At 38.1% G+C, this 18,572-nt stretch overlaps 1 protein-coding gene across 1 annotated transcript in view; it reads right to left on the minus strand.

The window, feature by feature from the left end:
- ANGPT1 (angiopoietin 1) overlaps positions 1-18,572 on the minus strand; it is a 136,365-nt gene that overhangs the window by 30,556 nt on the left and 87,237 nt on the right. The window contains exons 5-6 of the mRNA XM_054385358.1: positions 15,669-15,796; positions 11,515-11,616 (exon numbers count right to left, since the gene is read on the minus strand). Of these exons, the coding sequence (XP_054241333.1) occupies positions 11,515-11,616; positions 15,669-15,796 (230 nt within the window). The remainder of the gene's footprint in view (positions 1-11,514; positions 11,617-15,668; positions 15,797-18,572) is intronic.

Here is an 18,572-nt window from a genome sequence, read left to right on the forward strand (position 1 = left end):
TATTATGAAGACAATTAAGTCAAAACAAAGCTATGCTACATACCTCAAAGGGATAAAGAACTTAAATTAGCCTAGATTACACACTGAATTCAAGTTAGCTGTGGGTGATAGCTCATGTCTTAAAGTCTAAGAGAATGGATCACTCCTTTGCTGTTGAGTGTCTGCTGTAACTGAAGGAAGGAGGTGAGGTTTTTAAAATTCTTTTCTGTATGTTGAACCTGCTGGGCAGGAGAGTGTCTGTGAGTGATCCTCAACTGTAACATTCATTTATTATATTCTTCATCTACTAAAGCTCATATTGGCTACCAGAATGTAGTTTTTTTTCTCTCCCTTCTAAGGTGAAATCAGATATCTATATATGCCTTGATGCTTTCCATCTCCTTGACTGTCATGTCCCCTCCTGTCCTACCAGCTTTGACAATATGATACCAAAGCAGTCAGTGGTTTCTCTCTGACAACCTCTTTCACCACTGGTCACTGCCACTTGTCGCAGAGGAAGGGGAAATAGGCTCTGCACGACTACCTAACACACTGTTTGCCTGCCTGTGGTCCAGAAGTCAGAAGTTGCAGCCTAGGTGTTTATATATCAACCACAGCACATTTCTTTGCAAGCTACATGGTTTCTTATTCACAGAAGATACATTATTATTCTTATCAGCTGTGTCCCTTTAAAAGAAGATTTTTCAGGAAATCCTTTCTCCCCTTTTCCCAGTGCTGGCAAGCTAAAGGGGTCCCCTTTGAACTGTCGCTCTCTTGAATTATATTTGTCTTATCTTATTTAGATTACTCTCTATTCAGGATATAATACATGTGGCTTTTCTAACATTATGTGTTCCCACATGTGTTCTATATAAACTCTAGACACCATATATAATTATTCTGAAATAATAATAATAATTTTTCTTCTTCACATTTACACTTCCTTTTCCCTTTTCACATACGTTATTACACTGAGATGAAAAATCTGTCACTAAGTGGTTTGCTCTGCTGACCAGAGGAAATGAAGTCGCAGCAAAAGGGAACAGAAGGAATATAAAAAATTATGAGAAGGCCACCACATTAGTTACAAAAACCTGAATCCTACTACAAGGAGCTACAGTACTGAAACCTAGATTAGAAATGTGTAGACAAAGAATGATTTTTTTTTTCTTGTCAGGAGTAACTTCTTTTCAAACAAACTCTTTGTTCTTATGAAAAGAAAACCAAGGAAGCAAGTGGAATGTAAAACATAGCTCTGAAGGAAGGAATGTTCCTGAGGAGAAGTAGTGTATTTTATTAAACACATAATGTGATTGGGAAAAGGAATAAACAAACTAGTAGGCACTCAAAGCTTTCCTACATCTAAAGCAGAGAGAAGCAGTAGGTTTCTCTTAAGCACAGACTTGGGAACAATTTCTTCAAGAATAATTTCATTATGCCAAGCTCAACTGTTTCCAACCTGTATTTAGTCTGCAGTTTGCTGCCTCATTTCAGGCCTGAAGGTAGGCTTGCGTGCTGGCTAGTTTTGCCAGATATTTTGGCAGACTATAACTACACAGCTTTCCCCATTTATGTTTCACTTAGACTGTTCTTGTTATGAGAACACTACTACTTTAACAGGGTATATAAGCTTTTGTGTGCAGAAGAGAATGACATATTATTAGTCAAAAAACAAAAAGCAAACCAAAAAACCACAAAAAACCCAAATTGAATACATGATTTAGCTTCTTGTTTCCATTCCAAACCCTGTGGCTGGCAAAAGAAAGTGATTGTGCCAGGTTCTTCTGAATTACCTTTAAGATCTTCAGCCTTCAAAGTACTTTTGAGAATTTTATCAGAGTCAGAGAGTTGTTTCAGTTGGAAGATCACTGAGTCAAATCATCAACCTAACATCACCCTGGCTGAAGTGCCATGCCCACACATTTCTTGAATACCACCAGGGATGGTGACTCCACCACATCCCTGGGCAACATATTCCAGTGCCTCAGAGGACCCTCAGACAGCTGGGAGAGAGTTGAGGGATGTAAAAGGGGAACTCGAGCTATCAGTACAGAAAATTTTAGAAAACAATAGGGATTCAGGGGATTCCTAGGAATGAGAATGGGACTTCTATGTGGGACTCAAGGGAAAAACCCAGAGAAAGGAAAACTATTAATTTTGCTGTTCATGACACAATTAAGTAATTGTTCAGTAAAGAAACTTCAGTAATGAAATCCAAGCATATTCATGTTTATACTGCTGCTCAAATCTGTGTGGTCCCAGGTGTAAAGATGCCTAAAACTCTGATGGTCCTCCTCTATGGGCAAGGAGTTTGTTTTGGCGAATGCTTTAGGGAATAGAGTTAAATCTTAAAACTTAACAGTAAGAGTCACCTATTACAGACCCACTGCTGCCAAAAAATGTGTTTGTTTCCCAGTACATACATACTCTGTCAACTTACTCATTGGTTTTTTGCATTTATACTGCTGTAATAAACACTTTCAGAATTATTTGTGTCAAAGTTCCATACTTAAAGGTGATCCAAGTCATCCTCAACTACCAGTCTGCTAGGAGAAGGAACATCTGTACTTCATGAATGCATCTCTAGTTTACTACATTTTAAGTCCTTCTGAAACCCAGTGGGCCATAAGCACTGTTCCAAAACTGCATTTTAAATAACTAAGAGACATGATTTTGTCATTAGCTTTTTGCATTTTGTGCATTGTATGTTTCCAAGTAGAGACAATAACTCTTTAAACTTTATCTTTTATTCCAAACATGTTAAGTTTGCTTTACCCTTCAAATTTGCATACTGTTTTGAGATGATTGGCAAACCACAGGGTTTAGATTCCCAAAAGAGTACTTAATGTAATAGAAAAGGTCAAACATTTCCAATAGTTTTCAAAGTTCTGTATTTTCCTCATTAGTACTCTGTGGAAGCTGGGAGAATAGAGCAGGGAAATATGCTTGCATTATTCTAACATGCTTTTTTAATTTTCCACTATTAGCCACAGAAAGGATACACAAATCTTTGCACTGACCTGCCAGAGATTAGTACTTTTTATCATATTATTCACAAAGGGAATATATTTATATTTCCATATTTTTACCAGACCATATTTTGGTAAAGTTTGATCTGAAAGAAGTCAGTTAAAAAGACACAAAATTCACGACCAATAAATAAAATAAGGTCTTTAAAAAGGAATCATCAAGTGGTGTTTTGTACTTAGAATTGATTGCTCTTGTAGACATTATAACACTTGGCACATTCTGAAACTTTACTGACAATTTTAATCCTGCTTATATACTAGGATGGAGCAACGGAATTTTCTGTTTCTTCATGTCTACAACTATACAGCAAATTGTGTAAATTCTGACACAGTGCCTAAGTGTTATGTAAAAAAAAAATAATATAAATTTGTTGTTCTTTTGTGCACCTTAAAGTACTTAGAACCAGGAATTAGAGACCGAAGTACCTGATTTTATGACATTTACTCTAGATGCCATACAGGTTCCACATCAGCTCATTTCCAATTGCATGGTGGCTAAGAGAGTCAAAACTACTAAAGTAGTCGTCAGTACAAAGAACAGGAATTTGATACTGGTTTTAAAAATGACCTTAAGATTTTACAAAGCTGATACTCATTCAAAAATAATAAGTAGGGTGCAAAAGAATGTTATTAGCTTTGGCAAAATCTGTGGGGATATGCTGCTTGAATCATGTTTCTCTAAGTTCATTAAACAATTATCTCTCTTACTTTATTTATTTTGTCTGATAATACTCACAGGAAGCTTTGACTTTTTATAGACAAAACAAAATTGAAAGCAGACACAGTTAATATATCCTATTGGTTCATCTTCTGTCAGACAATTCACTGTATAAAACAGATAATAATTCAGTGGTTAACAACAGCAGTTTCTTCCCAGAAGGCATAAGGAATATTCAGCAGGTTTTGCCTTAGCTGACAATGTGGGCTAGGTTTTGTTTGCAAAGGTGATTTTAAAGAGGTCAGTACACTTCATTTCAGTTCATTATTTGAAACAACAGGGTGGTCTGCAGCAATGACTTCAGTTTCCTCAGAGAACAAATGTGTTACCTAATATTAACTCAAAAGAATTGGGGAAAATAATGACAACTGTTCAAAGTCACTTCTGTGAAACACTAACATGTAAGTGGTGGCAAGTTTTAAAAACATGTTTGGATTGAAGTCAGAGGTATGTTCTCCAAAGACTAAAAGGAAAATTCGGTTACTTTCCGTTTCAATAAAGGACTAAATCTCTGATAATCGTTCCAAGTTCTAAAAATGTCTCAAACTCTTGTTCATATCCTGCAACAGGTCAGGCTGTTGCACTTCATTCTGGACCAAACATAGCAGTGGGCATGCAGAGGTTAGGTTCACTTTCTCCTTTTCAAAAATGCATAGCATCAGTAGCAGAAGACTTCCTGAAGAGGAAGAATCACAGTGGCAGAATCTACGTATGAGGTACAAACCTTACACAAAGGTTTTCAGTTTCTTACAGTGACCCATACACAACTGTCAGTGCATCTTCCTCAGGCCTGGATTTCAGTCTGGACCCCTTACTGTTTAACACAGGAGAGCTTTTCCTAATGAGACAAATTACGTTGAGAGGCTCTCACTGAAACCAGCTTCCTTACTCTGGGTCAAGTGTGGGAATAGACAGAAACTTAGTGCTGCTCCCAGTTAAATGCATCCAAGGGAGATGGGTATAGAAAACTCTGCTTTTGTACTCTGAGACAGATTATTTGGGAGGTTAAGAGAGTTTTCTAGTTTGTTCTTTGCAAAAACATTAACTGCATGGTTAATGGATAAAAATTCAAAATCTAAAAATCATTTTACTTCAATGTCTCTTGAAAAGAGAATGAAATCCTACCTCCAAAAAGGAAAGACATTTAGTTTTCTTTACAAGAGATACTGATTCATCCCAAATAGTTGGTCTGTCACGTACCATCTATGCCCCTAGTAATTTGTATCTTTGCTCTGAATATGAGTTTGAGCAGGGATTTGAATTTCAGTCCTATAATCTGTCTAAATAATCCGAACATCAAACTCACTGGTTGCTCTTTTCTCTCTTGCTTGGGCTGGGCTGCCACACTAAATAGCTGAATAGGAATAGAAGATGACTGACACTGGAGTCAAAGAATTGTAATGCTAATTTAAGATATGAACCCCAATGTGAAGGTCTGCTCCAGTGAGACCCAAATGGAATAGATTAGGCAGGAGGTGCTCCTCCCTGAAGAGAAGGGTGTTCTATGATGGAGCACACAACTGTCCCTTGACAGGACCTCTGCCACAATTGCATGGAGTGTTCAGATCACTAATTTAAAAACCCTCTCAAAATCCCACCTGGCTCTTGTAAAACAGCATTGCCATCTTTTGGTTAGAAAGTTTCTTTAACAACATTTGTCTTTCTCATGATGCTCTGCCACAGGCTGTTAGCATATTTAGGCTGAATCATGATCTCATGACATAAAATTTAAGTTTTTTGTGCAAGGAATACCTTATTAAGATCCTTTGGAAGACCTTATTAATCATATGGGTACTCGTTAACAGCGTTCAGCTGGAGCACTGGGGGCAGAGCAGGCACAAATACTTAGCCATGTGGCAACACAACACTTGGAACTGATGTCCAGTAACATTTGCAGGGAAGACTATGCTGAGTCTAACACTTTTAAGTACACAAAAGTTAAAGTACACAACTGTACTTTAACACAAAATTGTGCTTAATTTTACATCCAAAACCAGTCACCCAATAAATAAGATGCTTCCTTGTGTGGCAACATCTTCTCCAGTGTTCAGTCTAGTTATCCAAAGCCCTCTAAGACAAATAGTTTCATCCTTGTTCCCTTAGATGATACTATTGAAATGCATACTGTAGATTAAGGCTTGGTGAGGACCAGAATAGTTGCATGACCACGTTTCCATAAAACTGAGTATGGTCTCTCACCACTTTGCTATCGTGCCTGTCTCCACTGGGCATGCTGGATTTAGACTTCAGGAAAAGCAGAGGACATGCTGTCTCCTTTTATAACACTGATGAAAGTGACAGTTATCTGAGTCACTCTGAGACAGTCGGAAGTGATTTTTATTGAACTAGCATGGCATTCTTTATCACAGAAGGGTGAGTCTCCATGAAAGAAGTTACTCACACAGTATCTCAATCCACATTCCAGTCACCAAAAATCATTTCCTTATACCCAAAATGCTTGGTAAACATTTTAAAGAAACAGATTGCTTACATGTCATCTATCCCAGTCCCTCGAACTAAATGACTTTTTTATTCAGATGTAAGCTGTTTATAGCTCATGAGTTTGAAGTGCACTATCATAAGAAATATATTTGTGACTATGTGTTACAAAATGATTCCTATCTGAAGAGTGTCTTTTCTATCCTCTTGTACTCAAAACTCACTCCCATAAGTTTATTCATGCATCACCTGTCTTGTTTGCTGACGGTATAGAAACAACATGCCTTCTGTCTTCTCCAAGGATGTGCTTTCTGACAAGTTCATCCTGTCCCTAGGTCCCTCATTTTTGCAAGAAGGACCATGCTGACATTGTAAAGAAATGTATTAAACTCTTCACTCTTCTAAAACCAAGAAAGAGGACTTAAAATTTATTTGGAATAGCTAGATTTAATGAAATTGAGAATTGTGAAAGACATCATTTCTACAACATGGAGCATTCAAATCCAAATGTTCTTTCAAGAACATTCTCCTCAGCCAAGCCATGAGGTTTATGTAATCTTCCTTTTGAAAAATAAACACATCTGAAGTTGTTTGTCACTAAAATAGTGGAGAAAAAACATCTTGAAGTTTACACAATTTTAAAATGTGCCTCTCACTTGCAAATGAAGGTGATGAACATAATCTAATGCTATGGAAGGAGCTAGGGATCTATATGGTAGTTGTTAGATTCTTCAAGCATTTGGGGAAGACAAAAAAAGAATTTGTATGCTCTTTGTAAACAGATGAAACTGCAACAGAGAAAATATACATCATCAATTAATGCTCCAAAAGGGAATAGTACAGCAGCTTGAGTATTTGCCTTTTTGCTTAGGTCAAACAGAGTGTTAATTGTGGTAAGGACCTGTTCTGAAAAAGAACATGTAAGTATGACTACTGAAGCAATATTTAGAGACAGAAAAGGTGGGCAGAAAAAAATTAAGACTTAATTGAAAAGTGGAACTGAAACTTTCATAAGAGAAATTAAAATAAGACTTAAACCAGATGGAGACCATAAAAGGAATTAGGAGACCACATTCTGAAACAGGAGCTAGACATTTTGGAAATAAAAATTAAGTTAAGTAACATCTGGAAGTTTTCAGAATGAAGCAAAAGACTGTAGTAAGAAGTAAAATCTTTGTTGGAATGGTAGCACTTGTTATGAATAATTCAGGTAGGGCTAGGCCCTTAAATACGCAACTTGCAGTCTGTAGGGCTTGTAAGGATTGATGAGGTGAGAGTGTGAGGTGACCAGCAGCCTGATTGTCATAGGCTAGAAGGTCTTCCAGGAAGTGGGTGGGACTTCTGTACAAAATAGAGTTTGCTCAGAGAAGTGAGCTGTAGGAAGCATATCAAAAGAGATAAAAACTATTATGCCTAGAAGGAAATCAAACACTTCTAGTCTGGAGAGGTGTTCAGCTGTCTTTTAGGTAAGCAGAAGGCATGCATCACCATGTAAAATTTACTAGAGCTCAGAAGAAAGTCAGAAATGCTTCCTGAGAAAGTTTTGGTAACCATCTCAGTGGTCTGGCTCTTGGTGTGTTGCAGAATTTAAGCCATGAAAGAGTATAAATTATCCCAATCTGACATCATACCATATTGGTACCATGAAGCTAACCATCAGTTTGCCCCAACAGATTTAAAGAGAAAAGAAAAAGAAGAAACCTCAACAGAAAAGAAAGTAGGTTTGTAGCACATACAACTGCTCATGATGACTTCTGAGACAAGCTAGCAGCAGACTTGTTTTAGGCACCAAACTGATGTTGGACCTCGAGATGTTAATCAGGAATCTGAGTTGAAAGGGGGTGGAGGAGTGGGGCGGTTGAGTTTATTGATGAACATCGTTCTTGCCTCAAGAAACCAAAAGGAAAAACAGCTGGTCAGGCAGACAAGAGGTGGTTGCCATAAAATTTAGAAATTCAGCTGTGAGTTTAGTATTTACAAGTGATTCTAATCTAGCTCATGACTTTATGAATGATTAAAGACCCTGATAGCTTTCTTTCATCCGAGAAGGGAAAAGAGAAGTACTATAGCAATAAAGGCATGCAGTACAATTAAAGACTGCCAGGGAGGGTTATAAAACTGGCTAGGAAAAGTATTGTGGTGGGCTGGCCAAGACACACAATTTGAAATATTTATTGGGAGTCCTTCTCCAATGACAGAAAGCAAGAAAATAATATTAAAGGTCTGAAGAAGCCCCTGTAGGAAACTGATAATGAATGTTGGACTATTGAGTGTGAAATAACTTCTGTGAAAATCATGGGAATTACTGAACTAGACGTGCTAAAAGGCTATAGAATAGGCAATCCAATATTCTGTCACCTAATTTGGCAAGAATGGAGACAGTAAGTGGGAAAGGTGCATTCATCCAAGAACTGAAAATGGGAAATTGAGTCAGGAGTCTTGATAGCCAAGTTAGCACATGAGCTAATAATTTGTTTGGATTTGATTATTGCTAATGACAGCCTAATGAATGCCAGAAACCGTGGCTTAGAAAGTAAATTTGTGGGAATCCCTCTTCTGAAAGCAGCTCAGGTTTGCACACAGTAAGCAGTTGGTTTGTAAATTATATTCTCATAGAAAGCAGAACTCTAATGTTTTACATTCCCTCCTCAGGTAAAGAAATTAAAAAAAAAAAAAAAAGAGTTTGAAACCTGCCCCAGGGTGATCTTAGCTGCTGTTGTCACAGAAACTACATGCTGCTCTACTTTCAAATCTGTCAAAGAACAGATGCTGTAGGTTTCTTCTAAATTTTTTCCTGCTAGCACTGAATGTACACAACTGAAATGACCCAAGAGATTTCATAGTCAGAAATGAGCTCTTAGAAGCAAAGGCACCAATCGCACTGCATGGCACAGGACTACCAGCAGAGCTAAACAGCATTGGTAAGTGCACATATGTCACCATGGAAGAAGATGGCATAACCAGTCCTGCAGAACAGTAAGAAACTGAACCAAAGCCAATGATGACTTCATTCTTTCCAGGTGACTCCTGTAATGCAGCAGTGCTATTTTGCATGCAATATTCACACACACCCTTTCCAAGTGACCTGCTGAATGGATCTCAGCTTAGCTTCAAGTCCAAGGATATGTGCAAAGACTTCCTAAAACTGAGAGTTCTAGCAGGTTGGTGACCTGAGCCTAGGTCCAGCTTAGAAGCTGCAATCAGTACATGCTCATAACTGAATACATTTATCAGTTTTCCAGATTCTTTTTCAGTAAGAACCAAGTGTGCCAAAACAAAAAGATGCTCCAGAGACTTCTTATTGCTACTATTATTAAGATAACATTTATTTCTGTTAGATTTGAGGCCCCAATGAGATATAAGCATAGCAAGAACATCTTAGAAAAACTGGAAAGCTCTGTTTGAACTCTGGGCTGAGAATACACACAAGAAGCTCAGCCACCCAAGTAAGGCCAATTAGCACTGTGTCCTTCCACAAGACTACCCAGTTTGCACTAGGAAGCAACAGCAGGTAGATGTTTCAGGAAGCAGCTGGGATGTGATCCAGTAGACACCACCTATCTGCTCTGGACATTGAGGAAACTAGGTGAGTGGTGTCATTGACTTGAAGCTCAGACACTGGAATATATTCCAATAACCCACAGTGGTCATTCTTGCATCCACCACCATCCTTCATTCAACATTTGGTGATATAATAAAATCACAGCGGGGGGGCTAAGCTGCCTTCCTTGGAGAAATGGTTCACAGAAGCAGAGACAAGTCTAAAACCCGTCTTTTGCAGAAATTACTTAGAGGGTAACTACAAACCAGATCCTTTTTACTTGGTAAAAATAAAAGGTATAAACAGTATTGCTAACGAGAAGCAAAATTAATTCTGCCTGCTTGAACTAGACAAAACCAAGATAATCACATTGTCTAATCCTGAGCAGGCTCACATTCTTCTAAGGGAAAATCTGAGGGAAACATTTGAATAATGAAGGGATATATATGAAAAAAGCCCACATGGGAAAAGTTTAATAAGAAAGGCTGTTTTTATTAGATGGGCTAAGCAAAACTGTAAGAGAGAAAAATGGAGTAAACCTCAATAATTCCTACAGCATGTATGAATTAAAACAGCCATATGGAGAGAATTACTTAGGTGGCACATACAAATTTTACTTCCCTCATAAGCAGAACTAGTAGAATCTTCAAATCTTGGTTCCCCCACAATAAATTGATGGTTTATGCTTTGTTTGACTTTGAACCAAAATAAAGCAGAATGGTTTTCCAGTTTTCTGCTAAATTAAAACTTTATGAATTCTAAAAGGAGATTTCCAGTTTTGCAAAGCTATTCAAAATTTTCATTTTGTCCATTTAATATTATTTTTACTTCATCCCTACTATGAAATAGTTTCTGGTTACCCATAGTGGCAGAGGTCTGATTATTTTTTACCTCCCTAATTTATATTTTGAACTGAGATAAAAATATTGACAAGAAAGCTTCCTTAAAATCCCAAATGGAGTTTTGGTTCAATAATCTGATATTACTTTAATTCTGAAATGGTAAGGTTTGTAACAGAATTTCCTTTTATTTTATTACATTGTAAAATTGGCTTCACTTAGTGCTTTTTGGAAAACCTCGGAAAAATCCATTTTTCTTTTCCAGGCTGATAGGACAGCTCTGAAAACTTCACTGGGAATATCACTGAAATCCAAACTAACCCTCAGGGACTCAGAGAAAGGAGCTCCATCAGAAAGTCTGATCAGGCAGCAAATGAAAAAAACACAAAAGTTATTTAGATTGGAGTAAAGTTTTTTGAGTTGGTAAAGGGCAAATAGCCTGCTGAAGTCATGTCATCTGTAATTTGCAAGATTATTTATTTTCTTTCAATTGTATTTGGAGTATCAACATTTCCATTGCATTGGCTTGATTGGCAGAGGTGTTGTATGACTTGGGATAAACCCTAGTAAAACTTTTCATTCCTGTCTGAGATGCTTCATGTTCTGGAGGAGTTCCCCTGAGATGAAAACATCCATGCATCATCATATGCCTATTACTCCTTAATGTCACAGCAAGTCAAAATTTCAGCAACATTCTTTACTGCATATGCCTCACCCCAACCTCATTTTGATCTCAGCAACTGATCCTAAAGAAAGCCCTGAATCCTGGGCAGTAATACTCAACTAAGTGAGTAAAAATAATATTATGATTTTTGAAAGCAGCAGACAGGACAAAAAGTGGTCCACAAAGGGCTGCAGGGCTATGCCACATTACTATAGGAAGAACTACCTGTTTAAAATGATAGAAAGTACTCTTTGAACTCTAACAGGTCTATGAGGTGTGCAGCTGTTCCACACTTTCCATCTTACCATTTTGTATTCTTTCCAGCTCTTTTGAAAATCCAGACTCCCATCTTCTCGGTGCTGTATAACTGTCCAGCCTCCTCCAGCAATTTCCATATTGCAGAAGACCTATGCAATAAAACAAACAAACAAAACACACCAAAGCCAAATAAAATTAATTTGTATTGGAATCCTGTCATTTTTTGGGGAAAAAAATATTTGTGCATCATGGAACTAAGGAGGCCTCTTTTCCTATAGGTTCATGCCTTGTGTCCTCAATGGAATCCTCAGTCTCTCTATTACAACCTGATGTTCAGCTTGATTCTTGCAGTAGTGGCTCCTCTTCTTTAAGCACATGACCAAAGAACATCTCCCCATTACCCTCCTCTGCACCCTGTTTTCCTCTTGACATTCCCTCCACACTGATTTTCTATTTTCTCTTCAGTGTCCCTGAAGCCAGTCCCTTCCTCTTTCATAGATTCATAGAACAGGTTGGGTTGGAAGGGACCTTGAAGATCATCTAAATCTACAAGATAAATTCTGGAAAAGAAAATCCAAATATTTTCTATCCATTCACATTTTTGGGTGTATGGCAAGTGACAGTATTCATTTTTGTTCCTACTTTTGTTTGACATGATTTTAAAATCTGGCAAGCTTCTCAGGACTACTGATCCAAGCAAATTTGCCTGATTTTTCATTCCCATGCACTCGTCCATGCCATATTGGCACTGCAACTATCCTAAATTTCAATTGTCTGTGCTCTTGAATAGTTCTATCTCTCTTTTTAAGCAAGATGTCTATATGCAGAGGTTGAAGAGGCATCTGGCTTCCCCATCAGCAAGAACCAGTCCATTAAGCATTGGCTGGTAATTTAAAGCTTTAAGCTGTTTTGCCAAATTGAAGGTTACTATCCCATTCAGCTGAGTAAAAATTCATTCCTCAGAGAACCTCTCAAGCAGAACAGTTCCAACTCTTTCATGCACATAAACATTGTTGCAATAATCCTGTGTAACTCTTTTTGCTTTAATTTGCTGCAGGCATGGCAAGGGAAGTCCCTGTGCAGGTATAGGAAGAAACCAGAATGCTATGCAGTGCAAACGTGAACTCGATTCCGGGTAACCACAAGAAACCCCCTCATTTCCTAGACAAACATTTTGGCCCTATTCCTCCTTCAGGGAAGACACTCTGAGTCAAAACATTTATCTACAGGCTTTAATTCCTTTAATCTGACTTACAGTAAGAATTTCTAAATTATGTATTTACTTTCCTTACAAGTAATTTCTAGCTCTCATGAACTCAGTGCCAATTTTTAAAGCATTAAATCCTCAACAGTATTAAGACTCCACATTTTAAAGACACACTCAAAGAAATGATGGGGGTTTCATATTAAAATATGATACCTATTAGTTGTTTGTTTGTTTTGGTTTTTTTTAATTTCTGAATAATATAGGAAATTAAGAGAAAACAGCACAAGGAAAGGAAGATTGAGCAGCAGCACATTTTTTCACTAGCCATCATTGTGTGGTCTGGCACTTTCCATGGTGGTAGGCACAAACACTTGCTGCATTAACAGGAGTGCCAAGCTGATTATAGTTGTTCACTGTGCATAGCTCTAGCCCACAGATGTCCTGAACTGGCTTCTGTCCCAGACAAGGTCAAGGCACTCAGCCATTACACACCTTTTAACACGTTCTGATATTTAACCTGTTACCAGAAAAGAATGAAGACAAACCACTTTGAGTTTGTATACATCTCCAAATTCTGAGCTTGTTGTTAATAAAATAACCTGATTTATAAAGAGCATCCAAACCATTACACTGTTGCCCTTCTTTAAATGCATGGGCAAAAATACTCAAGCTCCTTACAGACATATACAGGATTATTTAGATATTTTAGTTTTATGAACTAAATTATTACAAATTTAATAATAAACATTTGGAGATAAGCTAAATTTTAAAGTCAACAAACGGAGGAGGGTCACCACATAGAGTGTTTTAAGTGCATGCACACTAAAACATCACAAGTCTACAGAGTCAGCATGGAACAGCAATCTCAAGACCAGCAGAAAACTAGGACTGACACTGAAATTTGTGTTCAGAACACAGGGATATTTTCTATTGAACACTGGGATTCTATCCCTTGGGATATATAAAATGAAATGAAGGTATATTTTTGTGATCCAAAGTATAAATAACTACAAATGAGATAGCTGTCAGTGGCTGCAGATCTTGCAGAAGTTAGCAATATCCTAAGCCTCTCAAGGCAAGCCAAAGTTGTGCATTGCATTCTAGTAATTCAGATAACTAAGCTGGCTTTCAACAAGTGGGTATGTCTCCATGGAGTACCTATCAGGATATGAACCTGGGTCCCAGAGCAGACTAATTGTGTCAGTGCGGTGCTCCCTTTGCACTAATTACCCTGGCACTGCACTGCATTGATGTGATTTTGAAGCTATCTCAGCTGGAGTTAGTTCAGCTATCTCTGCACAGCACTACCTTGCAGATCTCTAATGCAACCTTAGTGTCTGAAAAAACATCTGTTAAAGCACTCACTCTCCTCGCTTGACTAACATGAACGTGCCTCTTACTATGTTATTGCTAGGGCAAGATAGAAACGTGGTAGCAGAAATGTCCTACACACACACACAAACATTTTCTTGCTGTGCTAGTTTTAGGGGGGGAGTTTTAATACTGGCGGGAATTTTCAACCCACCACACTTGCTGAAACAGGAAGCTTCCAAGAAAAAATAATGCAATGATACCAGCTAAGTTACACTGCTTGTACTGACTGATGGCAGTGTCTGCAAAGAGGGATAGAGTGGAAAGAGAGGGTGGCTTAAGGTAAATATGCCAGTGGTTTAAGGTAAATATGCCAGAAGCATCAGTGCTTTCAGATAAACATTGCTTCTCATTGCAGCCCAGCTTCTGGGAGTGGTGTGTGAACATTAATAAGGCTAAGATAAGCCAGTGCCAATTTATACATACAATTTGGAGTTTGATATTACACATCCCTGTTTTAAGGGGAGCAGCTTCTACAGAACTTGTCCTGATCAGTAATGCTTGAAGGTATCTCTGGTTTTTACATCATGTCAATTATATTTCCAGTCACATTCGACAGACTTTTATTGATCTTTGCCCATAACAGTGTTCTACTCTAATTCTATTCAAGGTTTAATGAATTCTAATTCCATAGTAAACTATAACATCTTTACAGGGTTCCAAAGATCTCTAATAAAACCAAAGTCAGGTTAGAAATAACTTTTGCTTATCTTAATATCATCCAAAAAGTGGCTATAGACAATAATACCACTAGTATTTGTTAGGGCCTTTTTCTGTTTGCAGGGTCACAGTTTTACTGTTGGAATAATAAATTCCACAGACAGACCTGGGTCCCTCCCTTCTGTTTGGCTTACTTTCCAGACACCACTGTGTTTTCCTCTCCCAGGAAATCAGCCCTTAGCCTTGTTGGGGGATGCTTCCAATAGCACCCCATCAGAGGGAAAGTCACCTCTTCTCCTAGCTTTGACTGACTCAGGTACCTTAGCAGAAAAAAAACCCTTTCAAAAAATCAGACTCCTCTACAGATTAATGTTTCATTTTCCTCAAAAAATAACCCAAGGAAATGTTATGAGAAGGACAGGGTTACACATGCTCCATTATTTCATACAGTGCTACTATTCAGAGTGGTGTTTTCTTTATGGCCAAAACCACTCTTCCCTGCTCCCTGCAAGAGAAGCAGGATTTTTTTGGTAAAACTTTATCTTTATCTTTAAAAACCACTTGTTCTGCTACTTATTTCCCTGGCCTACCAGATAATCTCCCCTATTACCTTTCTCCTTACTGTGCTTTACTAATTCTCTTCTAAACTTTATCACACCTTTATTTGCAGACATTGTCTGATTCAACTGATCTTGCTGAGTGGGAGGAAATGAGTCAACTATTGAGTGTGTGTTGGAACTTAGGAAGGATTATCTATCAGCAAGAAAGAAGAATGTCTGCAAAAACAGAGTTTATCATTTTCTTCACGCTATTGTATTTTTTCCAAGCCTGACTATAGCTCAGGTTATCGATACCGGCACAATATTTCAGAGTGAGAATTTCAGTAAAGGCTCCAAATGCTCCTTTAAGGCCAGAGCAACATCATGTTAACAAACAAGAAAAGGAAACAAGGATTTACTTTACCTTTTTAGGATCTGACACATTGTTAATATAAATAGTGTAGACCCCACTTTTGTTAAAACCAGATTGGTATACATCTGCACAGTCTCTGAAAGGCTTTTCTTCTTCCTTTTTTACATTCTTTAGTAAAACTACAAAACAAAACAAAAGTGAAAACATAAGTTACAACAGCAATTCCAAGCATTTGTGTATCAAGGAAGTCCGCTTTTGTACACTCTATCCCTTTTAAGCATACACAGCACTAACTGTACTGTGGTTTTCACACAGTGCATTTGCTAAACTTGGTTGAAGAACTAGTATGAAACTCAGGCAGGTGCCAGATGAGGCATTGGCAGAAATATGTCATGATGCAAACAGCTAAACAAAGCATCCTGTCTACAGCAAGGAAAACACTGTGCATTCCCTTTGAATACAAAGGCTTGTGCACCTGCAGGTGTGCCTCTGACTCTAGCTGTATCTGGGAGGCTGCCAAAGAATGCCCCAGAAATGTCACATGGAGGTTGAAAACTTGTTCAGTGTTGTGATCTGACACAGTTGTTTACCTAAGACAGCAAAGCAAAACCCTGGGAGGAGAGAGCTTGTGTCCTTCCTCCATGAGGTACTTTCTTTTGAATAACCTAGGGACTTTGGGCAGGGAGGCTGATTGCTTAAGTTGGTCTTTTTCTCTGGGAGTTATTTAATGTTTTTGATATCTACATACATAAAAGTAGCTTGATGCAATTAGTGGGGGAAAAAAAAGAAAAATGAATGTGACTGAAGTCAGTTGTTTGTAGTCAGGATTTATTGAATTTATATTTAGCTCAGGACAGGTAAACAATTAATGTTAGAATGCCAATGCAGATCTCCCTCCTATGCATTGCAGACAGAACGTTTGTGTGAATCTGGGCTGAGAAATCAGGAGGTTAAGATGTCTGAGGATGCCAGTCTTGAAGAACCAGGAGGCTGTCTGTAGAGGTAACATCTGGGAGTGTTCCTTCACTTTCCCAAACAAAAGCTGACCCCACACTGTGCTGAAGGCTATGACTTCATTCCAACAACATGTACTTTAAGCACATCAGGATTCCCATGGAGATCCAGCAGTTTACTCAATTCTTAAACATGTCTTTAAGTGCCGTGTAGGGCCTGGGCCAGCACTTTATTAATCCCTACAACACAGAAACAATATCTAAGTCCTCCAGACACACTCATCATCTGGTGACATGTATCATTTCAATTTTTGGCTTGAAAGTTTGAGGTATAGGTACCAAAGGGACTGTGCCTTATTTACTCTCAATGAAGTGGCCTGCACTGCGTAACTGATGCTTAACAACAGCAATGTGCGTAAGAGCAGCAGCCTCATGCAGGACATGGGACTGGCCAGCCCAGATGATGGCATTCAGTAATGCCAAGGCTTTGTAGCTTGGTACACTCTCTCCTTTTTGAACACCTCAAAACAGTATTTTAGGATGGCAAATTCCTGGCAGATAATTGGCATTGGTACCCTTCACAGATAGAGAAACTGAAGCAGAGAAAGAGTAAATGTTTTACCTCTGTGATTTTGTGAAAAGCTGAAAATAGAAAAGTCGTGAGAAATCCAGTCCTGAGTTGTAAGACTATCCTATTGTCTAGGCAAGCATTTTACGTGCATGTTGTACTCTTCTCTCCCTTTTAGGTGTTCTATATTATTAATCTAAAACTTGATTTTAACAAACACAACTCATTTCTCCCTTTCTATTTATTAGCTGCATATTTATTATTTTTATCCATCATCACCAATCAATATAAAACCTGGTTCATATCCCTGCATATGAACTTCAACTGGAAAACCAATGGCTACAAAGCCTGGCCATATTTGGAAAGGTAGTGCTGTCAGGTTCCCCAGGAGGTGCCAGGGAATGACATCCTCAGCAAGGTACACAAGAGTGTACTCTCAAAGGTTCTATTTTTTAGATAAGAACTAGAATCGAGGCTTTCACAATTTGTGTTATTAAAGGTTGCATGGTACTTTCCTGTGTTAGTATCAGTGGCCAAAGTCCAGCTTGAGTAATTATTTGGGGTTGGAGCCCAGGCCTAGAAGAAAGTAAAGCCTCTCGTTGATTTCAGAAGGCTTTTTATTAGAACCATTCTTCCTGGCCTGAATTTCTCTAATGCAGTTGTTCCAACTACAGACATCAGTCTCCCTTGTCTAACAAACGTATTTAGTTATGCAGAGGCAGGGTGTTCATTACCTTGAGTCTTAAAGTATATGTTAACATTCTGTATTTTAATATCTATAGGCAATGGAGAGATTATCTTGCCTCTGTTTAACTGCTATAGACACACTGAAAACAACTACTTAAGAGTCAATCAAGGAAATTTTAATTTGGTTCCTCTTTAACCAAAAGTTAGAGACAAACATATTAAGTATATCCTGAAGCTCATATTTAAATTTTAAACCAAGGAAGATTTTCGTTTCAGAGTAATTAGAATTAGATATGAAAAGAATCTCCTAGGGGGATGGATCTCTAGGTAGCATACATAGAAATATATTTTTCCCTCATGCTTAAAGACTAATAATAAAACTGCTGGTGATGTAAGAGATGAAAGTGGGATGGACAAATAGATGCAATAGACATGTCCAGTTCATTCGATCCTCCCTTTCAGTATCAGACAGCTAAGGTACCAGAGATCACAACCAGGAGATGTGTTAATTTCTTACAGACCAAGCAACTCAGCTTCCTTCTTTTACAGCAGTGGGTTTTATTCAGTGAACTACTGTAGCCAGGAGAAGATGGCTTGCCTTTGGTGCCTTTCATCCCTCTCTCAGGAACTGCTGCTGTAACTGGATTCAGTACAGTATATTAAGCATGTTCAGCAGAAGTTTAGTTTCTCTTAATACATCAAACTGTAGTTTTCAAGAACAGCCCAAAGTTATCAGGAAATTAATAC

The sequence above is a fragment of the Indicator indicator genome, chromosome 12, assembly GCF_027791375.1.
Source record: "Indicator indicator isolate 239-I01 chromosome 12, UM_Iind_1.1, whole genome shotgun sequence".
Classification (NCBI taxonomy): Eukaryota; Metazoa; Chordata; class Aves; order Piciformes; family Indicatoridae; genus Indicator; species Indicator indicator.